We start from the raw sequence: 22176 nt of genomic DNA on the forward strand, positions 1-22176 counted from the left end.
AGTAGTGGAGAGATTGAAGATTATAAAGACTAGTCTGATAGCTGTGTTAATTTAACCTGGTGCAGAATGAGAGTTTTGGTTTATCACAAGTTCAGGTCACTAGTTAAAACTGAATAAATAGCTCCAATTTTCTCCAAGTAGACAAGGCCTAGATCGCAAACCCTGAATGTTCACTGTTGACTTGTTGCTTTCATTATTTCTTTTACTAAGCTGTTTCTTACTTGATCCTTGCATATTCTGGGTGTGCGTTCTGTACTTCCATTTTAACTAACTGCTCCTCACCTCCCGCAACCCTAAATGTTGTTTGGTTCTAAATGCCTGCTCAGATCCATTTCTTGTGCTACAATTCCAATTATTCACTATTTGTTCTGGTCTGGATTTTGAATGATCTGAGTCCAATTCCTTAACACACATTTGTTAGCAGAATATGGAGTACTATATTGTATTAATATATTGATGAGCAAGACTAGAGAGGAGTTTAAAAGAGCGGTGGGAAGGAGCAAGAGAGAGTGGAGCCAGCAAGGAGTTTAAAAGAGCTATCCAGTCCAGTCTAGTCTGGTCCGATCAGTGGCTTCAGAGCGTACTGACCGCGTTTTGAGAGAAATCAAGGTGTGACGTCACAGGAAAGCAGGTTGTTGATTGGTTGGTGAGTATTTTTCTTATTTATCCAATTTTAGTAATTGTAAGGTTTTATTAGTGGTGGTAAGGTTTGCTAATAGTAGTAAAGCTTATTAGATTGGCTGGGAGTATTTCCTAGTTCTTACTATTGGTAAGGTTTATTACTATTGGTGAGGTTATTAATACTAGTAACATTTTAATATTGGTAGGATTTACTAATAGTGGTACGGTAGATTAGTATTGGTTAAGTTTATTATTAGCAGTAGTAAGGTTATTATTACTATTGGTAAGGTTTATTACTATTGGTAGGGTTCTTAGTATGAGCAGTAGCAGGGTTTAGTTGTAGAACCAAAGTTTATTATCTAACAGATAGAGGAATGGCAGGGCTGCTCCAACATCTGGAGTGCACATCCTGTGCTACGTGGGAACTCCAGGACATTTCCCATGTCTTGGATAACCATATGTGCAGGAAGTTTTTTGTCAGTTGTAGCAGCTTGAGCTCCGGGTTTCTGAATTTGAGCAGCAGCTGGGATCACTGCGGTGCATCCATGAGGTTGAGAATTTCATGGATACCATGTTTATAGATGTGGTCACCCTGCAGCTTAAGTGTATGCAGGCAGAGAGGAAATGGGTGACCACCAGGCAGTCAAAAAGAAACAGGCAGGTAGTGCAGGAGACCCCTGAGTGCATCCCACTCTCCAACCTGTATTCAGTTCTGAATACTGAGGAAAGTGATGGTTCATCTGGGGGGTGCAGCCAGAACCAAGGTCATGGCACCATGGGTGGCTCAGTTGCACAGCGGATACAAGGAAGACTGGAAGAGCGAAAGTGATAGACGATTTGATAGTCAGGGGAATAGACAGGTGTTTCTGTGGCTTCAGACGTGAATCTAGGATGGTGTGTTGTCTCCCTGATGCCAGGATCAAGGGTGTCACTGAGCGGCTGCAGAACATCCTGCGGCGGGAGGATGAACAGCCAGCAGTCGTGGTCCACATTGGTACCAACAACGTAGGTAGGGAGAGGGATGTGGTCCTGCAGAAAGATTTCAGTGAGCTAGGTAAGAAATTGGCAAGCAGGACCTCAAAAGTATTAATCTCTGGATTACTCCCAGTACCACGAGCATGTGAGTATAGAAATAGGAGGATAGTGCAGATGAATATGTAGCCTGAAAGATGATGCAGGAGGGAGGGCTTTAATTTCCTGGGGCACTGGGACCAGTTATGGAGAAGGTGGGACCTATATAGCCTGGATGGGTTGCACCTGAACAGAGTTGGGACAAGTTTCCTTGTGGGGTAATTTGCCAGTGCTATTGGGGAGGGTCTAAACTAACTTGCCAGGGGTGGAAACCGGGAGATAAGCCATGAATGGAACACCAAGGTGCACAGGGAATTGGAAGAAACAGATAGGGAATAGCAAAGTATTAGGTGGGGTCAGAGTGAGGGTGTTAGAGAGTACTAGAGAAGGGAGTAGTTTGGTATTTGATAGGAGTGGACTGAAAAGGACTATGAGGAATGCAAAGGCAGGATTACAATGCATGTGTAAATGCACAAAGTGTGGTGAATAAAATAGGGTGGCGCAGTGGTTAGCACCGCAGCCTCACAGCTCCAGCAACCCGGGTTCGGTTCTGGGTGCTGCCTGTGCGGAGTTTGCAAGTTCTCCCTGTGACCGCGTGGGTTTTCGCTGGGTGCTCCGGTTTCCTCCCACAACCAAAAACTTGCAGGTTGATAGGTAAATTGGCCATTGTAAATTGCCCCTAGTGCAGGTAGGTGGTAGGAGAATGGTGGGGATGTGATCGGGAATATGGGATTAACGTAGGATTAGTATAAATGGGTGATTGTTGGTCGGTACAGACTCGGGCTGAAGGGCCTGTTTCAGTGCTCTATGATTCTATGACTAAGATCGGTGAGCTACAAGCACAAATAGCTGTATGGAAATATGATGCAGTGGCAATGACGGAAACGTGGCTTAAAAATGGCAAGGACTAGGTGCTTGATGTAGAACAATATATAGTGTTCAGAAAAGATTGAGAAGGAGAAAAGGGAGGTGGGGTGGTAGTCCCTGAATAGGGAAGGCATTGCAGTGCTGGAAAGGGAGGATGTCCTTGAATGGGCAAGGACAGAATCCATTTGGTTAGACTTGAGGAGCAAATAGGGTAAGATCTCACTACTAGGGGTATTCAATAGGCCTCCAAATAGTGAGAGGTAGATAGAGGAGCAAATCTGCAGGGAAATCACAGAGATGTGCAAGAACAATAGGTGATATTAAGGGACTTTACCCAAATACTGATTGGGATAATTTTAGAGTAAAGGGCAAGGAGGAATTTCTAAAATTTGTTCAGGAGAACTTCCTCGATCAGTATGTTCTCACCCTGACTAGAAAAGAGGCATTGCTAGATCTGTTTCTGAGAAGTGAGGTGGGCCCATTGGACCATGTGTCTGTGGGGGAAGACTTTGGTAAGAGTGATCATTGTATCATAAGGTTTAGACTAGTAATGCAGAAAGGCAAGGAACAAAATAAGGTTGAATGTCTAGATTGGAAGAGGGCTAATTTCAATGCAGTGAGAAGGGATCTAGCCAGGGTAGAATGGAACCAAAGACTGGCAGGAAGAGTTGTGTCAGAACAATGGGTTATCTTTCAGGAAGAGATGCTTCAGGTAAAGGTGAGGAGCATTCCAACAAGGGTGCAAGGTAGGGGAACCAAGAACAGGGCTCCTTGGTTGATGAGGGAGATAGAGATGATGATGATGAAACAAAAAGAGTGTGTATGATGCATGTCAGGTGAACTGGAGTGAGAACCAGGCCATGTACAGTAAGTTGAGAGGGGAGGTGAAGAGGAAACTAAGACTGGCAAAGAAAGAACATGAGAACAGAATGGCAATCAACATAAAAGATAACCCAAAGATGATCATCTGTTATGTAAATAGTAAGTTTGTAGTAAGAAGAGTGGGACCTTTTAGGGACAGAGTGGGTAATACATGCTTAGAACACAAGGCACAGCTAATATACTAAATGAGTACTTTGTGTCAGTGTTCAGGAGGGAAATGGAGGCTGACAAAATATCAGTAGAAGCAGAGAGAGTAGAGGCAATGGATAGGATAAAAATTGAGAGGGGGGGAGGTACTAAAAAGGTTGGCTATGCTTGGGGTAGATGAGGCATCTAGTCTGGATGGTTTGCATCCCAGGTTGCTAAAGGAAGTGGGGATGGAGATAGCGGAAGGACTTGCCATAATCCTTCAATCTTCCCCAGATATGAGGGAGCTGCCAGAGGATTGGAGAGTGGCAAGTACGACACCCTTATTCAAGAAAAGGTGCAAGGACAGTTCTAGCAACTACGGGCCAGTTAGTTTAACATAACTGATGGGTAAAGTTTTAGAAACCATAATCAGGGAAAATATCAATGGACACTTGGAGAGGTTGGAGTTAATTAAGGATAGCCAGCATGGATTTGTAAAAGGCTTGACAAATCTAATTGAATTTTTTGATGAAGGAATGGAGAAGGTTGATGAAGGGAATGTGGTGGATATTGTTTATGTGGATTTGAAGAAAGCATTTGATAAGGTACCACATAAAAGGCTGGTTAACAAAATTGAAGCTCATGGAATAGGACGATCAGTGTCCATTGGATAAAAAATTGACTCTCTGCATCTAAACCTTTTCCAACACTGTTATCCAGGTTCTGGGCACCTGTGACTCCTGCTGCTGGCAGCCTCTGCAATTTCCAGCCATTCCTATTTAGTTTGGGATGCTGACCTCTTCCTCCTGTTCTCGGGAAGCAGTACATCCCTTCTGGTCCTCTTTGCCTCCAGCATGACCTCAAGGGAAGATCAAGAGAACCTGGGGACAGCCTTCCCATGTCTTTCATTTCCTTGCTTCCACAGCCCTCCCCAATCAAGGTTTCCTGCAGTCACTCTGACCTCTGCCAGGGTCCCTTTAAGTAGAGATCGTTCCTTGACCATGTGGGTTGTCATCATGCCTGCCATTGTGATTGTTTGGTCAAAGGGAAGTAGGATGCTATGGCTGTGTTAAAAACCTACCACTGGCTTGCCCACTCCAAGCGGATTTGTTAAGATAAAATTTCGCCCATTTGAAGGCCTCCGCCTGTGCTGCAGTGGAAGCTGAGGCAGCAATCAGCATGGGTCAGTCAGGCAGTGCAGCCATGGATGTGCCCACCACTTCCACGGTGGAAAAGATGGGTTCCAAGCTCTGCGCGATACCCTGTGCCAGTGTCGCTGAACTTATGCTCCTAGCTAGTGAGTGGAGGCCATATGAACATACGAATTAGGAGCACGAGTAGGCCACTCGGTCCCTTGAGCCTGCTCCGCCATTCAATAAGTTCAGGGCTGAACTGATTACTCCACATTCCCACCTACCACGATAACCTTCCACCCCTTGCTTATCCAGAATCTATCTACCTCTGCCTTAAAAATATTCAAAGACTCTGCTTCCACCGCCTTTTCAGAAAGAGAATTCCAAAGACTCAGACCCTCAGAGAGAAAAGATTTCTCCTCATCTCTGTCTTAAATGGGCGACCCCTTATTTTTAAACATGACCCCTAGTTCTAGATTGTCACACCAGGGGAAACATCCTTTCCGCATCCACCCTGTTAAGACCCCTCAGGATCTTATATGTTTCAATCAAGTCGCCTCTTACTCTTCTAAATTCCAGCGGATACAAGCCTAGCCTGTCCAATCTTTCCTCGTAAAACAGCCCTCCCATTCCAGGTATTAGTCTAGTAAACCTTCTCTGTACTGCCTCCAATGCATTTACATCCTTCCTTAAATAAGGAGACTAGTACTGTACACAGTACTCCAGATGTGGTCTCACCAATGCCCTGTATAGCTGAAGCATAACCTCCCTACTTTTGTGATAAACGATAACATTCTATTAGCTTTCCTAATTGCATGCTATACCTGCATACTAACCTTTTGCAATTCATGCACTAGGACACCCAGATCCCTCTGCATCTTAGAGCTTTGCAATCTCCCACCATTTAGATAATATGCTTCTTTTTCATTCTTCCGTCCAAAATAGACAATTTCACATTTTTCTACATTATACTCCATTTGCCAGGTTTTTGCCCACTCACTTAACCTTTCTATATCCCTTTGTAGCCTCGTTATGTCCTCTTCACAACTTACTTTCCTACCTATCTTTGTGTCATCAGCAAATTTAGCAACCATACCTTTGGTGCCTTCTTCTAAGTCATTTATATAAATTGTAATAAGTTGAGGCCCCAGCACAGATCCCTGTGGTACACCACTCGTTACATCTTGCCAACCACAAAATTACCCATTTATGCCTACTTTGTTTCCTGTTAGCTAGCCAATCTTCTATCCATGCCAATACGTTACCCCCCTACACCATGAGCTTTTATTTTCTGCAATAACCTTTGATGTGGCACCTTTTCAAATGCCTTCAGGAAATCTAAGTACAGTACATCCACCGGTTCCCTTCATCCACAGCACGTTACTCCCTCAAAGAACTCCAATAAATTGGTTAAACATGATTTCCCTTTAACAAAACTGTGTTTACTCTGACTGATTACCTTGAATTTTTCTAAATCTCCTGCTATGACATCTTTAATAATAGCTTCTAACATTTTCCCTATGACTGATGTTAAGCTAACTGGCCTGTAGTTTCCTGCTTTCTGTCTCCCTCTGTTCTTGAATAAAGGAATTACATTCGCTATTTTCCAATCTAATGGAACCTCCCCCGAATCTAGGGAATTTTGGAAAATTAAAACTAACGCATCAACTATCTCACTCGCAACTTCTTTTAACACCCTAGGATGAAGTCCATCAGGACTCGGGGACTTGACAGCCCGCAGCTCCAACAATTTGTTCCGTACCACTTTCCTGGTGATTGTAATTTTCTGGAGTTCCTCTCTCCCTTCCATTTCCTGACTTACAGCTAACACTGGGATGTTGCTTGTATCTTCAATAGTGAAGACTGATGCAAAATTTCTGTTCAATTCATCTTATTATCCATTATTAATTCCCCAGACTCTCTATAGGACCAATGCTCACTTTATTAACACTTTTCTTCTTTAAATATCTGTAGAAATTCTTACTATGTCTTTACATTTCTAGCTAGCTTTCTCTCGTACTCTAATTTTACCGTCCTTATCAATCTTTTAGTCATTCTGTCCAATCTTCAGACCTGCCACCCATCTTTGTGCAATTATATGTTTTTTCTTTAGGTTTGATACTATCTTTATCTGTTTTAGAGGCCTTCCGATGCACCAAGCATCTTGGTGTGTATTTACATCCGCATTTTCCTGTAGTCCTCCCCAGCAAGATCCTCATCTATGAGTCCATGCAGTGTACGATCTCCCCAACAGGCTGTCCTATCTCCCCTATCCTGGCTACAGCCCACTCGTACCCAATGACTCACCACATGCAAATCCCGACTCTCAACAAGCCTCTATCAAGCAATGCCAATATCTGAGCTGGTGGCTGCGAGTGGACAGTCAAGTGATGGTGCTTCTTCCTCAGAGGTCTGCTGCTGCTCTCGCCCTACCTCATGAGGCTGCAGTGTCTGAACAGGTGGCAATTCTTGACCATCAAAAGCATATGGGGAGGGTGAGGGAAGGACAGAAAGTCCATTCACTCCATCTACAGTTTCTGTCTCATAGTACCTTTCAGGATGAGGCTGAAGAATGAGTAGAAAAGGTGCGTAAGGCAACAACTTACCATCATCCTCAGTGGACTTGGCAGGTGCCACTGGCTCTCTGGCATTGGTCCCGATGATTGTACACCCCATCTCCTCCAGGGTGCTGAGGGGATGCAGGCGTGCTGGTCCTCCGACGGTCCTGTGGGTCTTTCTCCTGTTGTGGGCTACCTCCTGCAAGAAAGAGGGCAGAATGTCAATGACCGTGTCAGTGTGATTGGGTGATGTGCCTGCCATAGCTGAATAGCTGTAAGTTTGTGGGGGCTTGTAGAGGTGTGCACAGCTGGTTTGATTGGAAGGTGTATAAGGGTATTTGGGGTATGTCTGGAGTGTTGGCATGTGTTGCTGGGTGAGTGATGGGGGTGCTTGATTTCCTGCCCCCCCGATGGAAACATGGTCTCCTTCCTGGCCTCCACCTTTCTGACGAGTGTGGCCAGGGTTGCATCATTAAAGTGGGAGACCTTTCCCTGAAGTGGTGTGACAGCCTCCTTGTCCCTCAGTGCTCCGCTGTGATTATCGAACAGTCTGCAGCGCGCTGCTGAAGCTTCCCTTTTATAAGGGATGGTGCCTTTAAAAATGGACGGCTGCCTGGAATATGTGGTTTTTCAGAGGGCTACTTGGCCCCCTGCATTACGCAGAGGATGCTGGCAGCACAATAGATATCAGCTCAATGCAGGAGCTGCTCATGGCCATTCTACAATATGGAAAATGAGCTGGGTAGACAAATTTTATATGCTGCCTACCTTGTTTCCAACCGGTCGGGAATCACTGCCCACATGCTCAAATGTCAGTGCAGATCAATTTCTAGTCCAGTGACTTTCAGTACAGGTGGTGAGTCCCTTTTTGGCATCTGTGACTCTCCCATTGACTGTGGGTCACTCTGCAGGTGAGATGCTTGCTAGTGCAAGCTGTGACTTCTAATTGTTTCTAACGAACTGTTGCACCATTCTGGCTGTTGCCAGCAGCTCACTGCCTGTGTAGATGGTTAGAACCTTGGTTAAAGCCATAAGGCATTTTCACTTCAGCGTATGATTTGTGACTGACCACCACTCCCCATGTAGCTGGCTTGTGTTTCATTGTATTGGATGACTTTCTTGAAACTTTAAAAAAAAAATTCAGAGGTCACATTGTTAAACTAACATTTCAGGCCCATGTAATTGACTCAAGCCATCCTCAGGCTCTTCTTTGCTACAAAATACAGCTAAGTATGTACAGACACCTGCTTACAGACATTGAAAATAAACCACTACCATCGGTCCTCCCCTTGTAAAGTTCTGAAAATCAAATCCTTTCTATTGATGCATTTTTGACTGTCAAAGTGGGGCAGTGCCTGTGACTATTTTCTGTCCTTTGTCTGAAGTGGCTGGTGGAGTTATTGATAAATCTGGGCAGTGCAACTAGGAGACAGTTGATCCACGGGGTCTAATATGGAGAGGTTGGGTGGGAATATGGAAGACCAATTGAAATTCCATGAAAGTGGAGGTCCTGCCAAATTTAGCATTTTATATTTATTTGGATATGAAGTTCTCTTCTGTAAGGAATATGACTAAGTTATGAAACAAAGATGAATGTGGATAAACAGGCATATTTCTTCTAGACGTATTGTACAAGTGTATGTCATGGACTCTACCTCACCTTTTTATTTTCCTGAGAGGAATTTCTGTTTAAACACTCTCAAATCCTCAAATGTAATGAGTAAAAGCTCTGAAGTTCTTCCCCCATCTCTCCTCTTTCAACCCTGTTCTACGGCCTGTTAGCAACTTAAAGAGTAACTCATAGAGAACTGCAATGAGTCAGCACACTGCCATTTCACCACTTGGGCCTCTACTGATTGAATGAATGAATGAAACATTTATTGGTTCATGGGAAAGAGTCTGAATGCACAATGAGTTTGGGAAGTTTCCATCCAGTTCTGGTGAGCATTGCCCCACAACGTAGAGCGTCCCCTGAATTACAAACCCATTCAGACCTCGTGATGAATGGGGTAGGAGTCCTTTAATAGAAAAATATTACTGGTGTCTTCTCAGTGTTGACCTAACTACCTCTTTATCCGTGCAAAATTTACCTACATTTAAAACCCTATTGCCATCCTGTAGCTCACCCTGCTTAATTGGTTAAGATCGTCTTGAATAGAAATGCAAGTTCTTATCTTTTTATCTCCCTTATATTTGACAACAGGGTCACACAAATTTGTTTAGTCAGGAAAGCACCTTATTCCCACATCAATCCACAATTGAACTGGTCTGTTTACAAAGACCTTCCGTGCTTGCATCTGTGAAATGACAAGTGGAAGAATGAATTGGTAGTGGGAAACTCATCTACAGGTCTAGTCTATTACTGGAGGTCCAAGTAGAGGCTCTGTCCTAGAATTAATGTAGCACATACAATTTAGAACCTCCTACAATGGGCTCACTTAGTGTGGTGTTTCTGAAATGGCACAGTGCCTAGTAATGCTGCAAACAGGGCTAAGATTAGGTTCTGGCACTGAGTAGCTTTCAAGCATTTTAGGAATATATAGGACTGTGCAGGGCAGATCAGAAAGTGCAGTGAGAAGGCTGATCGCTCTGCTGTCCTGGCTGCTAATTTTGATCTGTTAAAGCTATAATTGGTACACCCCTCTGTTGTGGTTGAGCATTCATATATAGGTTACAGTGTGATGCTGAGTTGGCTGGTCAGCTACAGGTCACGTTTGGTATTTTCAAGTGAATAATGTTTATTTACATTCAATCAGTAGATGATTGCATGTCCTCATCAGGAAGGATCAATGAGGATTGTGTGTTTGGAAGAGGACAGTTTACCACCCACCCCACAGCTGGAATTATTGCTGTTCATCATTCACCCATGAAAGCCAAGTGAATGCAGATTTTACTCACGCTTATGATTTTCATAAACATTATTATTGGGATAAGAAAGGGTATTCAGTCTTTCGAACCGGCTGCTCCATTTAATCAGATCATGACTGATCTCTACCTCAACTTCATTTACTTGCCATAGCTCCATATCCCTTGATACCCTTGCCTAACAAAAATCAATCTCAGTCTTGAAAGCTTCAATTGATCCAATAACCACAGCTTTATGGAGCTGCGCATTCCAGACTTCTCCTACCTTTGTTTTGAAAAAATACGTCTTGATTTTCCTCCTAAATGGCCTAGCTTTAGTTTAAAGATGATATCCTTTTATTCTTGACTTCCCCCATCAGTTGAGTATTGTGCTCCATTTCCCCTCTTAATGTGACTTGCAGTGTGATGCTACTTTACTCTTAGATTTTGTTATGCTATACTGTTTTTTTTTATATCAAGTGCTGTACCATTGGTGATTCTTACCTGCCAATTAATTAAACCAGTGAGTATGATTATTTCAAAACAGCTCATTAATCATGCTACATGATGTATTTCATCTTGAAACACTGCGAGCTAATAGCTGGGATTAATTAAACATCCTCCAGTGGTTTAAATGATAGCAGAAATGCTTAAAAGGTCACCGGTTTCATCTCCACTGTGCTGTGTTGGCTGATCTCAGCAGGGACAAAAACAGGAATATTACAACTGCTGCTGGTGCCTCTGGGCTCGGGAGGACTAGGTCGAATAGCCTGCAGATACTTTGTTCAGATATAAAGAATGGCCATTTAGATAAGGTAACAGTGTATATAGGGCATGCATAAACATACCTCCGCAGAGGAGAAAAATAAGTTGAAGGAGGGTGGGGGTGGTGAAGAATAGATTGAGATAACAAGAATTATCGTCAAACAAACCTATCCTGCTCAGAAGGGGTATGTTATAATCCTTGTCATTGTTAAGAAGTACTGACTATGTCTGCTGAACTATCTGCCTCTCTGGAAGTTCTTGGTTGTCAACGTTGTACGGGTAGCATATAGATTTTGACTAAGAAATGATCATTGATCTATGTGCTGACGTTCAACAAATTTTACGTTACTGTGAAGTTCACAATGTGTGTCTTCTGTACTATGAGGTCTGTTCATTTCCCAACTGCAGATTTCTCTGCGTTCCATCAATTATAGGTATATTCAACAAGTCACTGACCTGCAAGTTGGCTGTTATATACCATTCCTTGTAATGCAGGAGCAGTGAAACCAAGCAGGAGGTTTTCCTGCCTTTTCTTTACGCTGCTTTAAGTAATCCAAAATGATCATCTGTGAAGACGCAGGCCATGCACGATGCCAAAACTTTACTGATGTACTGTCTTAGTACCCAGGATTATGTATACATTGTTGATCTAGCTTCATTCTTTATTGTGCGGGGGCTGGCGGGGCAGAGTGGGGGTTGGTGGTTGGCATGGTGGGGGGGTATGCTCAGCACACACACACGGCTGTACAAGTCAATTTCTTGAAATTCTGCCTGATGATCCACCTAGGCCTGCAGAGGGAAATGTAATGAAATCCATTGATCTGCTCGTAGGGTGTGATTTAGGTGATAAGTTGGAATGAATTGAGGTTGCGCTACTGTTTAACCTTGAGAAATTCTGGCGTACCCTTTGTAATATGTGGATAGGAATGAAAAAAGCATGTGTCCCATTCAGCTCACCCTATTGTTCCAGAGCAGATCTAAGGATTCACTCACTGACTTTGTGCGAAACCAATATGTCTATTCTCACTATTGAATTAGGCGTCTCTTCTGAAAGCTTCAAATTATTCCACATTCATCATGCTAGGTAATAGTGCACAACATAAGGTTGCGGCTATATGTGTGAGGTAGTTATTCATGTTTAATTTACCCCATGCCCTGTAGTTTATAAGCAGTCTGATGCAGTACAAAGAGCTTCTCCAAATTAACTTCATTAATCCTAAAGGAGACTTTAACCTTTAGATTGCCAGCATGCCCAGGGAAACTCTTTCGTGGTTTTGCAAGTTTTCACTTCATGAACAGATGGCCTTGTCTGTGGGTATGCTAAGGGTTAAGCTTTAAGTGTCCACTTGGCTCACTTGGTAGCACCCTCCTGAGTTAGAAGATTAGGGGTTCAAATCCCATTCTTGGGCTTGAGCACAATGTCTGGGCTGGCACTTCAATGCAGAACTGCATTGTTGGAGGCATCATCTTTGGATCCGATGTTAAACCAAGGCCCATGATGTCCTGCTGCTGCATTTTCCTACATAACAACATTGATTGCACTTCAAAAGCAATCCATTGCCTGCAAAGGTTTTGGAACATGAGGGCATCCAAGATAAGTCTTTTCTTTCTTACGATCAGTGTTCCTTCTTCTTCGTATTTTCAAGAAGACCGATTTAGCTCCCTTGGTCTCCCTTCATTGCTTATTGATTTTGAAGAACTACTAGCATTTGTTGCAGTGCCTCTTTTGGAAAAAAAAAAGTGTACCAATGTGCACTCACTGATGCTTTATAGAGTGTTAGCTCTAACAGCCTTTGGGCTTCCACTCTATAGATATATTTGTACACATTAATATTCAGTTTATCCAGGCAATTGCTGCCATACAGTATGAATATATTTTTAACATTTATTCAGTGAGCGCACCTAACTCTCTCCAGCTGCATTCTGTGCAATGATGTGTCTCTTGTGAAATCAATTATTCTTGTTTGCAGTTTTTAACACAGATTCACATTATCTATCTCTCGATTATTGCATGTCGTTTGCCTCCTTGGTTACCCAGTTGCAAAATTTCTTGAGTGAAGTCTCAGTTGGAATTTCCTGCTTTACTGACTGGGATTGTAGTTGGGGTTTTTAGAGGACAGAAAATCTTGTTTCCTAATGGAGCTGCTCAGCTCCGTGTGGTTGCAGTCGGAGAGATCGCAGGAGCTCCTGAAAGAGCAATGAAAACGAGAGCTCATCTACTCCAACAGCATTTCATTGAAAATTCCCTCACGTATCTGATCACTGATGGTCTTCTCTGTGTCCTAATTATAGGTGCTTTTCGGAATACCCTTCACCACTGCTCCCATTAATCCTGAATGTTATCTTTAGAATGGAACATTGTCTTGGCCTGATTAAAATAACTAGACCTAAATTCTTAAAAGCCTGGAGCACCCTACAGAATTGAACAGATTTTTTTTCTCTCTCTTTCTCTTGAATACATCCAAAATGTCCCACATCATTAGAACAAAAGAACAGTAAAAAGACACCTTCCTCAACAAATGAACCAAACAGGAAAACCCCAGAAAAGAAACTAGCAAGACCAAAATAGATATTTTTTTACAAGGTCTCAGCACCTTTAGTTGCAGTTACTCTGACTTCTTTTCCTTCCTTCTTTCCTCCTTTTTCCTCCATTCGTCCCTCCTTTTTCCTTCCTTCCTCCCTCCTTTTTCCTTCCTTCCTTCCTCCCTCCTCCTTTTTCCTTCCTTCCTTCCTCCCTCCTCCTTTTTCCTTCCTTCCTTCCTTCCTCCCTCCTCCTTTTTCCTTCCTTCCTTCCTTCCTTCCTCCCTCCTCCTTTTTCCTTCCTTCCTTCCTTCCTCCCTCCTCCTTTTTCCTTCCTTCCTTCCTTCCTCCCTCCTCCTTTTTCCTTCCTTCCTTCCTTCCTCCCTCCTCCTTTTTCCTTCCTTCCTTCCTTCCTTCCTCCCTCCCTCCCTCCTCCTTTTTCCTTCCTTCCTTCCTTCCTCCCTCCCTCCTCCTTTTTCCTTCCTTCCTTCCTTCCTCCCTCCCTCCTCCTTTTTCCTTCCTTCCTTCCTCCCTCCCTCCTCCTTTTTCCTTCCTTCCTTCCTTCCTTCCTCCCTCCTCCTTTTTCCTTCCTTCCTTCCTTCCTTCCTTCCTCCCTCCTCCTTTTTCCTTCCTTCCTTCCTTCCTTCCTCCCTCCTCCTTTTTCCTTCCTTCCTTCCTTCCTTCCTCCCTCCTCCTTTTTCCTTCCTTCCTTCCTTCCTTCCTCCCTCCTCCTTTTTCCTTCCTTCCTTCCTTCCTTCCTCCCTCCTCCTTTTTCCTTCCTTCCTTCCTTCCTTCCTCCCTCCTCCTTTTTCCTTCCTTCCTTCCTTCCTTCCTCCCTCCTCCTTTTTCCTTCCTTCCTTCCTTCCCTCCTCCCTCCTCCTTTTTCCTTCCTTCCTTCCTTCCTCCCTCCTCCTTTTTCCTTCCTTCCTTCCTTCCTTCCTCCCTCCTCCTTTTTCCTTCCTTCCTTCCTTCCCTCCTCCCTCCTCCTTTTTCCTTCCTTCCTTCCTTCCCTCCTCCCTCCTCCTTTTTCCTTCCTTCCTTCCTTCCCTCCTCCCTCCTCCTTTTTCCTTCCTTCCTTCCTTCCCTCCTCCCTCCTCCTTTTTCCTTCCTTCCTTCCTTCCCTCCTCCCTCCTCCTTTTTCCTTCCTTCCTTCCTTCCCTCCTCCCTCCTCCTTTTTCCTTCCTTCCTTCCTTCCCTCCTCCCTCCTCCTTTTTCCTTCCTTCCTTCCTTCCCTCCTCCCTCCTCCTTTTTCCTTCCTTCCTTCCTTCCCTCCTCCCTCCTCCTTTTTCCTTCCTTCCTTCCTTCCCTCCTCCCTCCTCCTTTTTCCTTCCTTCCTTCCTTCCCTCCTCCCTCCTCCTTTTTCCTTCCTTCCTTCCTTCCCTCCTCCCTCCTCCTTTTTCCTTCCTTCCTTCCTTCCCTCCTCCCTCCTCCTTTTTCCTTCCTTCCTTCCTTCCCTCCTCCCTCCTCCTTTTTCCTTCCTTCCTTCCTTCCCTCCTCCCTCCTCCTTTTTCCTTCCTTCCTTCCTTCCCTCCTCCCTCCTCCTTTTTCCTTCCTTCCTTCCTTCCCTCCTCCCTCCTCCTTTTTCCTTCCTTCCTTCCTTCCCTCCTCCCTCCTCCTTTTTCCTTCCTTCCTTCCTTCCCTCCTCCCTCCTCCTTTTTCCTTCCTTCCTTCCTTCCCTCCTCCCTCCTCCTTTTTCCTTCCTTCCTTCCTTCCCTCCTCCCTCCTCCTTTTTCCTTCCTTCCTTCCTTCCCTCCTCCCTCCTCCTTTTTCCTTCCTTCCTTCCTTCCCTCCTCCCTCCTCCTTTTTCCTTCCTTCCTTCCTTCCCTCCTCCCTCCTCCTTTTTCCTTCCTTCCTTCCTTCCCTCCTCCCTCCTCCTTTTTCCTTCCTTCCTTCCTTCCCTCCTCCCTCCTCCTTTTTCCTTCCTTCCTTCCTTCCCTCCTCCCTCCTCCTTTTTCCTTCCTTCCTTCCTTCCCTCCTCCCTCTTCCTTTTTCCTTCCTTCCTTCCTTCCCTCCTCCCTCTTCCTTTTTCCTTCCTTCCTTCCTTCCTTCCTTCCCTCCTCCCTCCTCCTTTTTCCTTCCTTCCTTCCTTCAGTGATGAACAGATAACGGATTCCCGAGTTTACCACAGAGTAACCAGGCATGTTATTTTACTCACACTTCAATCTCATTTACTTGTCTGCTCCCAGACATTACTCTGGAGGGGTGGAATATTAAATACAGTTGCCTGTCTCTCTCCAACCCAATTAAAGCAGGTACAGAGCCTTGAATATCTGAATGTGAGATCCGGGCAACACCCTCCTACACCTACCATCCAAACTCTGAGTTTCCTCAGTGCTCAGTATGGTGGACTTACACAGGGCAGCTTGCATTCATCCTTGCTTGCTTACCAGCAACTGCTGATCCAAGTCCTTATGTGAGAGAATGGATATTGCGTGCAGGAGCATTAATCACGTAAACTGCTGCTTCCAAGATGGAGTCAAGCTTCTTGTGTGTTGCTGTGGCTGCACCTATCCAGGTGAGTGGTGAGAGTTCCATCACAATCCTGACTTGTGTGTTGGTGCGGTGGGAGAGGGGAGGGGACTGTTGTCAAGGTCTGCAAAGGAAACCCGACCCGAGTCCGAATGCCGGACCCAGAAGCCCGACCCAACCAAATCTGACGCATGTCGTCAGATCCCGTCGGGGTCAGGTCGGGAAGCGGGTCTTTACCCATATACTGATGTAAAGGCCTGCTACCTGACCTGACCCCGACGGGTCCCAACAACATGTGTCAGGGTCGGGTCCGGCATTCAGGCTCTGGTCGGGTTTCCTTTGCACACCTTAAGACTGTTGTCATGTGTCCAAAGGTTTTGGGGCAAGTTGTTGTCATCACAAGTGCCTTGTATTGTAATGCAACGTCGTGTACACCCTCACTTGGCATTGACCAACCTTTTACTCGTCATCCATGTCTATATAATGTACACTTCTTGTCCCACCTCTCATATTTTTGCTTCCTCTTCCATAGGCAGCTGAAATAGAGCAGCAGCTCTCAGTGCAAGTTCACAACCTCCGTGCTGAGTTTCGGGAGAAGAGTACGTCAACAAACCAACATGTAGCACGTCTGGAGAGCTTACAAGCTGAGGTGAGATCCGCCTGGACCGCACCAGTGTGTTGATTCCATGTTTGTCGCTGTAGCTAATAAGGTACAAGCATGTGCATTGATAAACCTGCCTAGTTAGATACAATGTGTACTGTGATACTGTGGCCTGAATTCATGTGATCAAACTCTCTGGTGTAAGTGTGCAAGGGTTTCTTTGGATGTGATGGGTGTTAAAGTTCAGTTTCTCTCCCTGTATTTTAAACTGAACTGACACCAAAATAAAATAGTTTTGTAGAATGCAGTACTTCTATTATTCCAAAGCTTATAGCCAAAAATCAAATGTTAGTCGTGAAAGGCCATAGAGCCTCACCTCTTGGTTACCTTTCTTGGAAAAGACAAGCAACAGGAAATTAGAGATGCAGGTGAAACCCAACTCTCTCACGCAGTTCTTCTGGGACTCAAACAATTTTCACCTTAAGATCAAAGGGTTTCTGCTTCAAAAAATCAGACAATAATAATCATTCTACTACCCATGTGGGTAAAAGTGTCTTTATTGTCTGTAGAAACATTTGCTCTGGATACAGAGGCTTGGAAACCATTCGGAATGTCTGCCATGAGTCTAGAAGTGCACAGTCAAAAACATTATGGACTAGGCAAAGAAAGTGGACTTATTTAGTTTCTGATCAGTCAACAACACCAAAACAATGGCTGAGTGTCTCCCTGTCAGGTATCTTTTCTGTTTCATATTTTTCATTCTCCCATAAAGGCTAAAGAATTCATAAAAATGTAGTCGCCCAATGCCTACATTGCATTCATCTGCCCATTTAAAAAAAATATACCATTATTTTTCCTATTTGAGGCATGATGGGAGTTCTGCTTCCATCACGATGATTGTGTGCGTGTCTGCAAGGGTACCTCTGTCATGCAAATGAGGGGTAAATCCACAACGGAGGCACTGTTACGTGATTATGTAAGGAGATCTCCACGGGTGTGAACTTAAATGACTTCCATAGTTAATATATGTAGGTGTGAAATGACCGCATTGTATATGCAAGTTCACTGGTGAGTGACTACTCTTCATGTATGAGCGTGATAGTGTCAGACAGCAGTTATTCAATTGCAAAATGCATCACGTCCAAGCCGAGACCTGTTCTCACCCAATATTCACACACACATGTACTTCCAATAGGAGTAGCTGGGTAATGATCAGGAGTGGAAATTCTCACCTGTTTTTACCATCTCTAACACAAGGACATTGACATCATTTTTAGGTTAAGATCCAGCAAACTCAACAGAGACAGCAGCTTAAGTGTGGCATTTTTCAGGTCTAATTTGCTGCACCACATTATTTCCAGACAAGGAGCATCTCCAACAAGAGAGTCTAAACACCTCCTCATGACATTCAATGGCATTACCATTGTCGAATCTCCCACTATCAACATTCTCAGGGGTCAGTGTTAACCAGAACATTAACTGGACCAGCCACATAAATACTGTGGCTACACAGGAGACAAGTCAAGATGGTGATGGAAGACGCTCCACTTGCTTGGATGAGTGCAGCTCCAACAACACTTAAGCTCAACACCATCCAGGGCAAGCAACCTGCTTTATTGGTACCCCATCCACCACCACAAACATTCACTTCACATGGCTGCACTATGTACTGCTTACAAGATGCACTGCAGCAACTCACCAAGGCTTCTTCACCAGCTCCTCTCAAACCTGCAACCTCTACCACCTAGAAGGACAAAGGCAGCAGGAACATGGGAACACGTTCCCCTCCAAGTCACACACCATCCTGACTTGGAAATATATCACCATTTCTTCATTGTTGCTGGATCAAGATCCTGGGATTCCCTCCATAACAGCACTGTTGGAGATGGTCATTGCCTTCACCCCGCAGGGATTGCAGCGGTTGAAGAAGGTGACTCTCCACCACCTTCTTAAGGAGAATTAGGGATGGCCAATAAATGTTGACCTTGCCAGTGATGCTGTCAATGAATTTTAAAAAAAAAAAGAAGCTGCTCACCAACTGAATTTTGTGAATCAGGGAGTCGATGAACTTTACAGATGTGGAAGATCTATACTGCATGTTAGCCTGATCAGGCATCATGCTGTTTTTGGTAGATGGCAGTAGTATGAGTGTGTTGTTTAACTTTCTGTTCTTTGGCATGTATGAGGATGTGTTGTGTGAGTTCTCTCTTTTGTGTGGCGTATGAATGTATTTTGGGCTCCCTCTTGTATAATTTAGCGTGTGTGAATGGGGAACATGTGCTCCCTGCCACATACTGGGTGAGTATGTGTGGGAGAACTGTCTGGTGTGATGTATGAATGTATGTGAGTGTGCAGGGTTCTGTAGTGTGGTTGGGGGAGATATGTGGGAATGGCCTCCCTGGTGCATAGATTGTGAGTGTACATTAATGGGTTCCCCTGCTACATGAAATGTGGGAACAGCCCCTCTGATACAATGGATAAGAGTGAGCAGGATCCCTGTTGCATACTGAATGTGAGCAACCCCTAGCTCTCAATGTATTTGCATAATCACAGTATTGAAAAATAAGCTAGAAAGGTAAGATGCTCATACTAGGGACAAAAAGCATCATAATGTTTTTTCCCTTATCTTGAGCATGTCACCTAAATCTTTAAAGTTCTCATTACTGTTAAATTTTCTGTTTTTTTTCCCTCTTTTTGTCTGTGGGGGTGATGTGGAGCAGCAGATTCTAGAAGTAAGTACGAATGCTTTCTACATGATTCTTTGACACCTGTCAATCATCATTTCTGAAACCAAATCCTCCATTCCCCATCACTGGATTCAGTGACCTGTGGTCCTCTGAACACACAAACGCAGAAACTTACGCATGTACAGTAACCATCCCATCCTCTCACTCCACAGCTGAAGCTTCCTTGATTGTGATGAGTTGTGGCATTGGCATTTGATTACATCCAGTTGTGATGTTGAGTAGTTAAGGAGCTCCTATTGTGTCCATTCAGGGTTTTGAATACCCAGAGGCTCTGGCTGTCCTATGTTCCCTTCAGCTCCATGACCTGTCATTTCTTGCCTATCTTGCCTTCCACTGGCTGACCTTACCTCTTCCCTATTGACTTTTTCTTTTCCTAGTCTTACCTTTGCTGCACTGTTATTTTCCTATCCTCATTTTCCACATCTCCATGGCCTATGTCTCCTTTGCCCTAGCCCACTTTCAGTTTCTATAACATCACTTGTTGTGCTGTGTTGTACAGCCTTCTGACACCTAATTTTACTTCCTGATCTCAGATAAAGGCACTTACAGAACGAAAACGTGAACTGGAGCGACGCATTAGTGCCATGATCGAGGAGAATGAACTGCTGCAGAGCACGATTGAGGACCTTCAGGACCGAGTGCTGATGGCAGAGCGACAGAGCCATAACAAGGACCTGCAGGTAAGGAGGAGTGTGCAATGAGAAGCTTCTTTATGTTGTCTGGCGCAACATAAAATGAAATGCGTGGAGTTCAGATAGTTGAAGATCTCAAAACAGGTTTATTAAGCAGCTAACAACTATGTGCAGTACAGAGCTATCTAATTGCAGATCTTGCCTCTTGGTGTTACAGTACAGAGTGGGACTGGCATGTAGTCACATGACTATGTCCAGGCATGTAGCGCATAAGCATACTAAGATCTTAAAGGTGCATCACCCTTGAAGGCAATCACACAACATCCCCCTGCTTTCCAAAGATAAGTCTTGTATGCTAAAGGTAAAAAATACATAAAATTAGATAATATCAAAATTATTTACATATGGCTAGAGATTATGAAATTTACAAGAATAGAGGCTCAAAGGTCCATAGGCCGTCTTGGTGGTTTGACAACTCTTGCTCTGGGACTTTGCATCGCATTTGTTGCTGTTCTTTCTGCAGTTTCTCTGTCTTTGCACTCAGTCTCTGTTGCTCTACGTTCAGCCTGCCAACATATACTGTATTGCTTTTCTCTAGATGATTACCTTTGAGGCCTTGTCATTCTTGGAAAGTTGTGGCACCTCATCTCGAAGAGCAAACAGACAATGCTTCAACACATTACTCCTCTGCCTCTTCAGGACATTGCATGTCCTTGGTCTCTCCTCATCCTCCGCCTCTAAAGGCTCAAAGTGGAGGATTTGTTGGGGGAAGAGTACTTGGTCTCATGGAGATACTGACTTGTTGTGGTGCTGGTGGTTCTCTAGAGAGCAGAAGTGAAGGCATAGCATAGTTGTGCTGTTGCTGGATTTCCAGACTGCACCATTTGATGCTGGCCAGAGTCTGCGAGCGGGTTCCGGTCCTTTGGCGATCTCTCCTTGGCAATGCTCTTGTGGATAGCTATGATGCCGAGATCCTTGCACGCTGGTAGTCCTGCCACTGCTGGTCTACTGATGTCTACTAGGTAGAATGTTTGTCGTTTCCATGCGACTTGCTGTATTTGCATTGTATTGCTAATGCGCTACTGCAAGGGATGGGTGACCCATTGTATGCAGAAAACTTGGCAGTTGTCGGTTGTATCACTGATTTCCAACATTGATTCGAGTACCTCTTTTTGAGCATTTGGACTGGTAGGATGTTTGCAGTAGCACCGGTGTCAATCTTGACCTTGAGTGTATGTTTTTCAGCTTTCTTTGGGCACGTGATGTTAATGGTGGTGAAAGCTTCCATTTGTTGGACTTATTGACATGGTGTGTCAGGTTCACAATGTGGTATGCTTGCTCTTACCTGAGTCTTGTCTCAGGTCTGTTTTGCTGTGGACCTCATGTATCGGCTTGCGTTTATGCATGCCTCTGCACTTTCCTTGCTGCTGTTGCTGTTTTGTCTATTCGTTTGCATCCGACCATGACTCCTGGCTTTGTCTTTGAGCCAGGATTCCTGCATAGGTGGGCCCAGTGTCCTTTTGCAGCACGCGCCTTGCACAGGTCACGAAATGCAAGACAATTTCACCGTGAGTGGGACCAACTATATTTACTACACAGCTAGCTTGCCCTTTTTGGCCTGGTTATGGTGCCAATACTGTTGGCTGCACCTAGTGCTTGCAGGTGCTGTTGTCCAGCTACAATGGCTTCATGCTTCCTGACCTCTTCCAGTAGTGCATCAATGCTGTGACCGTTCCTTTACCCCCGAGAGGTCTTTCTGGAATGCTTCAGTGGGTGTTGATATGATCACCAGCTCCATTGTTGATAGCTCAGACTCTGAGTATTCGCATTTGTCCCTTACTACGGAATCTACTGACGAACTGGTCTATTGATTCCTGTGGCTGTTGCCTGTAGGACATCAATTCTAGGCAGTGAATTCGAAAATTCACTCTTAATCTGAGTTGATCTTCCAGCACTTTCCATTTCTTTGCGGGATCTTTCTGACCCTTTTCAGATAATCCAGAGGTGTTTATTCTGTGCACTCCCTCATTTCCAATTGCGATCATTATTTTTACAGCTTGCTTTTCTGGTTCTGTAATTATTTGGCCTGTAAAGCATAATTGCATTCTCTGGTGGAACAGTTTAAACTCAGATAGGATACCTAACGCTTTCCAGTTCATGCTGGGAAATAATTTGGTATCCAAGTTTTCTGCTCTTTTTGCTTTAAATCTTACTTTAAGAACTTGCTATAAGACCTGGTTCTGTGACTCTACTGTATTGCCTTTATGAGACTCTCTTGGCTGATTTGATTGACAGCAGCAGCTTGATGTTTGTCTAACTTCCAGCACTAAGCCTGCT

At 44.3% G+C, this 22176-nt stretch overlaps 1 protein-coding gene across 2 annotated transcripts in view; it reads left to right on the forward strand.

Annotated features, from left to right (window-relative positions):
- bicdl1 (BICD family like cargo adaptor 1) overlaps positions 1-22176 on the forward strand; it is a 99993-nt gene that overhangs the window by 24007 nt on the left and 53810 nt on the right. For both annotated transcript variants that reach the window (XM_068055257.1, XM_068055258.1), the window contains exons 3-4: positions 16392-16508; positions 19741-19887. In XM_068055257.1, coding sequence (XP_067911358.1) covers positions 16392-16508; positions 19741-19887 — 264 coding nt within the window. The remainder of the gene's footprint in view (positions 1-16391; positions 16509-19740; positions 19888-22176) is intronic.

This window comes from Heterodontus francisci, chromosome 23 (genome assembly GCF_036365525.1).
Source record: "Heterodontus francisci isolate sHetFra1 chromosome 23, sHetFra1.hap1, whole genome shotgun sequence".
Classification (NCBI taxonomy): domain Eukaryota; kingdom Metazoa; phylum Chordata; class Chondrichthyes; order Heterodontiformes; family Heterodontidae; genus Heterodontus; species Heterodontus francisci.